This window comes from Hemibagrus wyckioides, linkage group LG19 (assembly GCF_019097595.1).
Source record: "Hemibagrus wyckioides isolate EC202008001 linkage group LG19, SWU_Hwy_1.0, whole genome shotgun sequence".
In the NCBI taxonomy this organism is placed as follows: Eukaryota; Metazoa; Chordata; class Actinopteri; order Siluriformes; family Bagridae; genus Hemibagrus; species Hemibagrus wyckioides.
In genome coordinates, this window is record NC_080728.1 from 24,311,306 (window position 1) to 24,321,305 (window position 10,000).

Sequence of the window (10,000 nt, forward strand, 5' to 3'; positions counted from 1 at the left end):
CACACACACTCGTACACACCCCTCACACACACTCTTACACACCCCCCACACCCCTCACACACACTCTTACACCCCCCCACACCCCTCACAAACACTTACACACCCCACACACCCCTCACACACACACACACACACACACACACACACACACACACACACTCTTACACACCCCACACACCCCTCACACACACTCTTACACACCCCTCACACACACTCTTACACACCCCACACACCCCTCACACACACTCTTACACACCCCACACACCCCTCACACACACTCTTACACACCCCACACACACACTCTTACACGCCCCACACACCCCTCACACACACTCTCACACACACTCTCACACACCCCTCACACACACACACCCCACACACACACTCTTACACACCCCACACACCCCTCACACACACTCTTACACACCCCACACACCCCTCACACACACTCTTACACACCCCACACACCCCTCACACACTCTTACACACCCCACACACACACTCTTACACACCCCACACACCCCTCACACACACTCTTACACACCCCACACACCCCTCACACACACTCTTACACACCCCACACACCCCTCACACACACTCTTACACACCCCACACACCCCTCACACACTCTTACACACCCCCCACACACACTCTTACACACCCCACACACCCCTCACACACACTCTTACACACCCCACACACCCATCACACACACTCTTACACACCCCACACACACTCTTACACACCCCACACACCCCTCACACACAATCTTACACCCCCCACACACCCCTCACACACACTCCACACACCCCTCACACACACTCGTACACACCCCTCACACACACTCTTACACCCCCCCCCCCACCCCTCACACACACTCTTACACCCCCCCACACCCCTCACAAACACTCTTACACACCCCACACACCCCTCACACCCCTCACACACACTCCACACACCCCTCACACACACTCGTACACACCCCTCACACACACTCTTACACACCCCCCCCACCCCTCCCACACACTCTTACACCCCCCCCACCCCTCACACACACTCTTACACCCCCCCACACCCCTCACAAACACTCTTACACACCCCACACACACACTCTTACAAACCCCTCACACACACCCTACACACCCCTCACACACACTCTTACACACCCCACACACACACTCTTACACACCCCACACACCCCTCACACACACTCTTACACACCCCACGCACCCCTCACACACACTCTTACACACCCCACGCACCCCTCACACACACTCTTACACACCCTACACACCCCTCACACACACTCTTACACACCCCTCACACACACCCTACACACCCCTCACACACACTCTTACACACCCCACACACCCCTCACACACACTCTTACACACCCTACACACACACTCTTACACACCCCACACACCCCTCACACACACTCTTATACACCCCACACACCCCTCACACACACTCTTACACACCCCACACACCCCTCACACACACTCTTACACACCCCTCACACACACTCTTCACCCTCCTGCCATCTGGAAAGAGGTACTGGAGCATTCGGGCCTCACAACCACAGTGTGTAACAGTTTCTTTCCTCAAGCCATCAGGCTCCTCAACACTCAGGACTGAACTGTACAAAACTTTCTCTCTCTCTCTCTCTCTCTCTCTCTCTCTCTCTCTCTCACAAACACACACACACACACACTCTCTTTCACCTGTGTGGACACACACACACTTATTTAGCTTATATTTTTCAGTACTTACTGCACTACCTCAAACCCTGTTATTATTTCATTACTCTGCTATGTTTATATTTATTTTTATGCCTATTTCTATTTGCACTTCCTCAACCGCTGCTACTCTGTACATCATTTCATTTTTATTCTATTTAATTTTTTACATTTCACTACACATGTTCTTTATCTTTCGGTGCTGTGTCCTGTGTTTTTGTGTTGTCTTTTTGTACCTACTGTTTCTGCACTGTCTTGTCTTTGTTCTGTTTGCACCTAGTTGCACTCTGCACTTTATGTGTCTAGGACAAAACTTCTGTCCTCGCTCTGTGTTGTTTTTTCGTATTTGATCTTTATGTTGTATGTTTCTGTAGGACCAGGTCCTGGAGAAATGTTTCATTTCACTATGTACTGCGTCAGATATATGTGGCTGAAATGACAATAAAGCTTCTTCAATCTTGAATCTTGAATTTGTGTAATGGTTTATTCAGGCCTGCTGTCATATTCCAAAAATTCTTTGCAGAAATTCCGTTCCATACTTCCTGTCAGGTTTGAAATGAGTTTTTCACCAAGTTCCCCAATGGTTTTGGATCGTTACGGTTCCTTAAGCAGTTCTATTTGGAGCTCTTCCTGAAAGAAAAACACTGAGGTGATGAGGTTAAATTAGAAACCTTAAGGTGTTTACAGAGAGAGAAGCTGAAAACAAATGAATGCAATCATGATATTTATTAGGATCAGTGGATTAAAATATAGGATAAAGGGATTAGGTGAGAAATATAGAATTCATTCTCTTCACACTCCATCACAGAAGTTGTGCTCCATACTCCAATCCAGTAGGTGGCGGAATTTACACCTTAAAGCTGGCTTACCAACCGCCATTTAAACAACAGAACAGAACTCTCCATCACAGTAGGTGGCGGTATGAAGCTATGAAGTTGGTTCGAAACCCTCCATGAAACCAGAAGAAGAAGAACAGCTGTAAAGTTTATGTGACCATATCAGCGGTCAGGAACTTATAAAAATGGGAACAAACTGTGAGAAAGTCACTTCCCAAGACTCTGATATCATTCCTGCTGAGTTAATCAGAGCACCGACAGCTCCGTGGATCACCACGCCGGCAGGGAGGCGGAGAAGGCGGTGTAGGGAGAGGAAACAAGAGAGAGGCTGATGTTCTAGGATACAGACCAGGATAAGGAGCAACCTGAACAAACCCTCTCTGTCTGCATCTTCCTGATAATGTACGGTCACCTGCACACAAAATGGAGGATATTTTATTGAGCTTATTTTTATTATGATCCCCGACACGGATATTGAGTTATCAGTCACTCAGATCACCATGACGACCGAACAAGGGACTCCTGGAAGAAGATAGGGGGCGCTCTCTGTGTTTACATTCACAATGACTGGTGCACTAATGCCACAGTGTGTTTGTGTTTTTATTTATGGCTTTATATTTTATGGGCTTTTTCTTGTGGATTTTTTTTTGTATATTTTATCACTTCTATAATTTCTCATAATTGTTATATTTAGCAGTTTATCAGTAATAATAATAATAATAATAATAATAATAATAATAATAATAATAATCCAGCAGCATCCTAACAGCGCCCTCAGCAGGTCAGTTAAGAGAATAAACACATTTCATGAAACAGAAATCTCACTTTGGAAATGCTTTACTGCCATCTAGTGGATGGAAAGTTTTAATGTTCTTAATCAACAATAATAATCAATTTTTACAATTATTATTTTTTATAATCCTGAAAACCAGAGTAAATGTGTGTATTTAATAATAAATATCTAATTACAAGTGAAATGGGAAAAATTCTTGAATATAGTCAGAATTTGTAAAATGTAAAGAATTTTAATTATTAGTGAAAACATTTTTGAACATTAATTTAAAAAAAAAAGTCTAAAAATGGTTTAAATCACGTTATAATGTTGTGATGATTAATATCCGGTGTTTGTGTGCATGTGAGTGTGTGTGTGTGTGTGTGTGTAGAAGGGATGTTTAGCTGATGTAGTTACAGTGTGGTTTATCAGTGTGTGTATCTGCTCTGTGCAGCTGTCAGGCATTAATGCTGTACGACCGCCGAGTGTTTCCTCTCTCTGAAATCAGTGTGTGATGTGATCGACTCTCATCAGTCACACACCTCAGAGACAGGAGGCGGAGCTCTGTTCATCAGTCACACACCTCAGAGACAGGAGGCGGAGCTCTGTTCATCAGTCACACACCTCAGAGACAGGAGGTGGAGCTCTGTTCATCAGAGCTGACGTTATTTTGATATATATGGAGAAAGTGAAAGATGCCTCGTCTGATTTGTTATTGAGGCTGTGTGATGATTTCCTCTCGTCTTTCTAATAAGGTAACAGTGAGTGTGATTGGCTGTCTCTCTCTCTCTGTCTGTCTGTCTCTCTGTAGGGGGCTGAGTGAGGAGATACACTTCTCTCAGTCTCTCTGGGTGAGTGGAGGTGAACACATCGTGTACAGTGAGGAGGGAGATGGAAATCTGTCTGACTTTTATTCTTCTCTCATCCACACTCACACTCACAGCAGCTGGTAAGTTCACACTGATTATTCACACCAAAACATCACACACATTTTAAAGAGTTTTTAAAGAGAAAAAAAAACTTTTTTTACAGTGAAACCCCTTCAATATTTTCAATATTTAATGATGAAGGTTCTGTAATATTCATCATTAAATATTGAACATCTGCAAGATTCATCAATCTTTGAGTAAAGTTATGTGTAAACACTTGGTTAAGCCAAACTGAATTTTTTGGTTAGATTTAGAAATGTTTCATAAAGGCAGATTTTCTTTTAATTCCAGTGTTTATGTTGAAAAAATTCAGTTTAATTTTATTGAAGCACTTTTAATAATAGACATCGTCACAATGCAGCTTTACATAAAATTTTATCCTAATTTGATTTTTTGAGGCCAAAAGTGAATAATTTTAAATGTAGATGAGAATATATTGGTGTCTACAGTGTTAACTCTTATATTGTCAGGTTTTATATTTATACTGTAGTCTGCGTTTTTTGCCTGATATTTCTAATTTTGCCATTGAAATAATTAGAAAACAAAAGTGTTTGTTGAAAAATAAAATGCAGCTGATTGTGAAAGTAAAAAAATACAATAAAACATTAGCACAAAATTATCGACTAAAAAAGGAAAAAGAAAACAGAAATATTTAAATGACACAGGACAAGAAACCAGGAACTCACAGGAGCTACATCACCGACAATAAACATCACCAAAATGGGAATCACCTGTAAATGACCTGGTGTGTGTAGATGATTTGTGTTTGGGTGACAACCACAAAACTCCATAAAAGGCCATATTCACAGAGCAGAAAAAGCAAATCCAGTGGAATCACAGCACCTGAAAAGGCCAAATATTGAGAGAAATTACAGAGTGAATTCAGAGTGATGTCCATTCAGTGTAACATGTGAAGTCAAAAATTATTAAGAAAAGGTTTGAGTTAAAAGAAAATAATAATAAAATAAAATAAAAATAATCACAAAAGTTTTTCTGCTAGTAGGGACCAAACCATGAAAAAGATGTTTCTAGCCTAGCCTTATTAGCCTCATCTAGTTTGACTTGCTGTTTCTCTCTCTCTCTCTCTCTCTCTCTCTCTCAGACAGTGTGAGGTTGGTGAATGGTGGAAGTCGCTGTGCTGGGAGAGTGGAGGTTCTTCATGATGTTCAGTGGGGAACAGTGTGTAGTGATTACTGGGATATGAAAGATGCTGCAGTGGTGTGTAGAGAGCTGCGCTGTGGGGAGGCTGTAGATGCTGTGGGTTCTGCTCACTTTGGACCAGGATCAGGACCAATCTGGATGGATGATGTGGCCTGTAGAGGATCAGAGTCGACACTAAAGGACTGTAGATCACGAGGGTGGGGGAAAAGTGACTGTGGTCATGGTGAAGATGCTGGAGTCACCTGCTCAGGTAAACTTCTGTATTTAGAATAAACATTACAATTAGTTACATTATTATTATGATTTAATTTGAATTATAACAAATAAACTTTATTAAAATTTTGATTTTATTAAACATTTTGGAACTTTCTCTTATAACATTTAAATGATTTCTTAGTGAAAATTTACACAATATTTACACAATTAAATAAAACACAGGTCACAGAATGCCAAGACTCACTGCTGGTCCTCACCAGTGCTCTGGGAGAGTGGAGGTGTTTCATGGAGGTTCCTGGTCCACAGTGTGTGATGCTGACTTTGACCAGCAGGATGCAGAGGTTGTGTGTCGAGAGCTGGACTGTGGGATTCCTGTGGAGGTTCTGGGATCAGCTGCTTTTGGACGAGGGGAGGGTCAGGTGTGGACAGAGGAGCTTCAGTGTAGAGGAACTGAATCTGACATTACCTTCTGTCCAACATCATCTTCACTCAAACACTCACACTGTTCCCATGACAACGATGTGGGATTAATATGTTCTGGTTAAGTATCATGATGTAACTTCTGTTTAAATAGAGACCACATAGCTGTCCATCAAACTTTAAGGTGCCTGTGTTAATGTTCCTCTTTCACTGAGCTCTCGGCTGTTTGTTCAGGTCACACAGAGGCGCGGCTGGTGAACGGACCGGACTCCTGTTCTGGTCGAGTGGAGCTCCAGTACCTCGGTGAGTGGGGCACAGTTTGTGCTGTAGGCTGGGATATGAGAGCTGCAGATGTTCTGTGTGCACAGCTGGATTGTGGGAGTGCTGTGGCTGTGGTGGAGGTGGACTGGTTTGGGGAGGGGAGTGGCCACATCTGGGCTGATGTGTTTGATTGTCAGGGGAAGGAGACACACCTATCACGATGTGGTGTCTCATCATGGAGTCGAGCTGCATGCTCTCATAAACACGACGCTGGAGTCATCTGTAATGGTGAGATATTAACATCACGTACACCACGTTACTGAATAAAGTCAGAGTTCATTAGAATATTTAAATGATGTTCTTCTGCTTCAGGATCATCCATGGTGTTTCATGAGGGGCGAGTGCGGTTGTCTGGAGGGAGAGAGTGTCAGGGGGAGGTGGAGATTTATTTCAGGCAGGACTGGAGGAGAGTTCTCCTGGACTCGTGGAGTCTGTCTGAGGCGTCTGTGCTCTGCAGACAGCTGGGCTGTGGCTCTGTGCTGAACTACCGCTCCTCTCCATCCACCACTGAACACAAACACATGTGTGTAACGGGTTTCAGCTGCTCTGGGAGTGAAGCTCATCTGGGGAACTGCAGCAGGCCACAAGCTGAACCTGTCAACTGCAGCTCTGGGGAACAGCTCTACATCACCTGCTCAGGTAAACACCTACAGATGAGCAGACATGTACAAAACCAGAGCTTTAAAATGTAGTTTAAGAAACAGAGCTCGATCAGGATTAATCGATCAGGATTAATAATCATAATTATTCATCATTTTAATTAAAAAAAATAAAAAAGCAATTATTTTACAGTTCATAACAAGAATTTTCCATAACTGATTAGTGTGTGTGTTTGTGCGTGTGTGTGTGTGTGTGTCTGTGTGTGTCTGTGTGTGTGTCTGTGTGCGTGTGTGTGTGTGTGTGTGTGTCTGTGTGTGTGTGTGTGTGTGTTTGTGTGTATGTGTCTGTGTGTGTCTGTGTGTGTGTATGTGTGTGTATGTGTGTGTGTGTGTGTGTCTGTGTGTGTGTATGTGTTTGTGTGTGTGTGTGTCTGTGTGTCTGTGTGTGTGTGTGTGTGTGTGTGTAATAAAGACCCCCGCTCCATCAGGTTGGTTGGTTCTGGGGGAGACTGTGCAGGAAGGCTGGAGGTTTTCCACAGCGGCTCGTGGGGGACAGTGTGTGATGACTCGTGGGATATTGAGGATGCCCAGGTGGTGTGCAGACAGCTGCAGTGTGGAGTGGCCCTCAGTACCCACATACCAGCCTGGTTTGGTCCTGGAACTGGGTCCATATGGCTGAATGAGGTGGAGTGTGAGGGGAACGAGACGTCCCTGTGGAACTGCAGATTTCAGCTGTGTGAAGAGGGTGAATGTGGACACCATGAGGACGTAGGAGTCGTCTGCTCAGGTACAGTGTGATGACTGACAATAAACCTGTTAGATATGTATATGTTTTATTTCATAATGTTCCTGAAATTCAACATGATAGTAAGGACTTGTTTATAAATGTAATCCATCTAGAATATATTTTTCCATAAAGATAATATTACACATATTTAACTGTGTCGATAAAACAGGACATTTTCAGATGAAGTGTAAGTCGTCCTTCTCTCTCCAGAGTTTAAAGAGATCCGACTCTCAGAGGGCTGTGAGGGGAATCTGGAAGTGTTCTACAATGGAACCTGGGGTAATGTGTGTCACAATCAGATGGATGATGAGACGGTAAACATGGTGTGTCGAGAGCTGAACTGTGGAAGACGAGGCAGTCTGTCAAACACTGAAGCACGAGTAAAATCTGCTCCTAATTGGCTGGATGAACTGAAATGTAGGAAACACGACTCTAATCTGTGGCAGTGTCCATCTTCACCCTGGGGACAGAACAGATGTGATAATCGTGATGAAGTGGCTCGTATTACCTGCACAGGTAAGAGGATTCTCTCTCTCTACTAGTTTATATATTACTGTAGAATTTGTGTAAATATTTCAGCTATAAAATAAGAATGAGAGAAAAGTCTGTTTCATGTGTTTTATTACTGCAGAAGATGGAACGTCTCTACGTACTCATGGGACATGTTCATCATTTCCTCTTCAGAAATACTGCTCAAGTAAGGACACTTAAATCTGTCATGTGTTGAGGAAAGAGTTACTGTTTCCTCCCAGAAGTTGATCATTTTCCTATAACAGCGTGTCCTGAAGGGTGTTATTTCTCTCAGAACACAGCAATAAACTAACAGTTGTATGTTTTATTTAAAGGATGATATGCCATGCATTTTATCCATTTCCAGTTTCATTTAATGATGTTGAATAAAACATTTAGTTCCTGTTCTCACTTATGTTATAGCAGCTATAAACAATTATAAACAGTTGTTCCTTCTCCAGGTTCTTTTCTCTATTTTGACTGTCACAAAGCTCTGACACTGGAGACTCCTTCCATAAATATTAAATTAACATCTCCTTACAGAAAACATCACCATATGATTACACACATTTATCTTTACTTTAAGTAACAACACAATGTTAAAGCCTTTGTTTATTTGTAGCTGCACTACTGTCAGAGCTGCTGTTGTAGAAAATGAATCAACACCTTCTGACCAATCACAGTCCAGTTTTAACAGATGAGGGTCAGTTCTTGTTGATGTGTCATGGTGTTGTAGTGAGCTGTGTGACTGGAGCTGTTATTCAGTGTTGGTGTGTTTCCTCTTGTGTGATGTGTGTGATGTAGAGCACTGGTCTCTCAGGCTGAGTGGAGGAAAGGGAAGCTGCTCTGGGAGGTTGGAGGTGTATCATAACTCTACGTGGGGCTCCGTTTGTGATGATCGGTGGAACATCAGGAACGCTCAGGTGGTGTGCAGACAGCTGGGCTGTGGGTCGGCGCTGAGCGATGATAGGAATGTTTGGTTGGGTTCTGGTGAAGGGACTATCTGGATGAACAGAGTGAAGTGTCGAGGGGATGAGATTCACCTGTGGGACTGTCATCATTCCCTGAAGAACCACACTGACTGCTCTCATGCTGGAGTCACCTGTGCAGGTCAGAGGGGTGTGCTAACTTTTCAGCTTTCTGTCTCAGTGATAAGACTTGATAACTTTTATTTAGAATCTTAGATGTTTGATTGAAAGCTCAGACCCTAAACTGTAAAACACTGATCAGCATGTCATAAACCTTATTCAGGGACACTTTATTTTTATTGTGTGATAGAAAGTGTTTTTCTTTCTGTGAATACAGACATATCCACCATGTCCACTGCTACACCCACCACCACCCCCTCCACCACCACCACCACCCCCACCAAATCAGGTATGTGTATTTGTTAGAATGCAATATTTGTTACTGTTCATCATTTTTCTAAATATTTCTGATCACAGCGTCGTATCAAGATCCTCTTCTGTGTTTTTGACCTCAGTAAGTCCACCCACCCCTCCACTGGTTCTCTTTGTGTTGGGAACGCTGCTCTTCCTGGCCTTAGTGCTTCTGCTGGTACTGTTTTACCAGAACAGAGTTCTCAGGAGAGGTACCACACTTTCACACATTTTCTAATTATATTATTTAAAATCTCAGATTTTATTAACATTATTTATAATCATTCCTACTGTAAATGTATTTTAATATTTTTTATTCTTTTTCATTATA

At 42.9% G+C, this 10,000-nt stretch overlaps 1 protein-coding gene across 1 annotated transcript in view; it reads left to right on the plus strand.

Annotated features, from left to right (window-relative positions):
• The first annotated feature begins 4,238 nt into the window (after positions 1-4,238).
• The window catches only part of LOC131369939 (antigen WC1.1-like), a 14,093-nt gene continuing 8,331 nt past the window's right edge, over positions 4,239-10,000 (plus strand). The window contains exons 1-10 of the mRNA XM_058416811.1: positions 4,239-4,296; positions 5,379-5,687; positions 5,876-6,193; positions 6,308-6,622; positions 6,707-7,040; positions 7,458-7,780; positions 7,991-8,296; positions 8,412-8,477; positions 9,095-9,469; positions 9,774-9,881. Of these exons, the coding sequence (XP_058272794.1) occupies positions 4,239-4,296; positions 5,379-5,687; positions 5,876-6,193; positions 6,308-6,622; positions 6,707-7,040; positions 7,458-7,780; positions 7,991-8,296; positions 8,412-8,477; positions 9,095-9,469; positions 9,774-9,881 (2,512 nt within the window). The remainder of the gene's footprint in view (positions 4,297-5,378; positions 5,688-5,875; positions 6,194-6,307; positions 6,623-6,706; positions 7,041-7,457; positions 7,781-7,990; positions 8,297-8,411; positions 8,478-9,094; positions 9,470-9,773; positions 9,882-10,000) is intronic.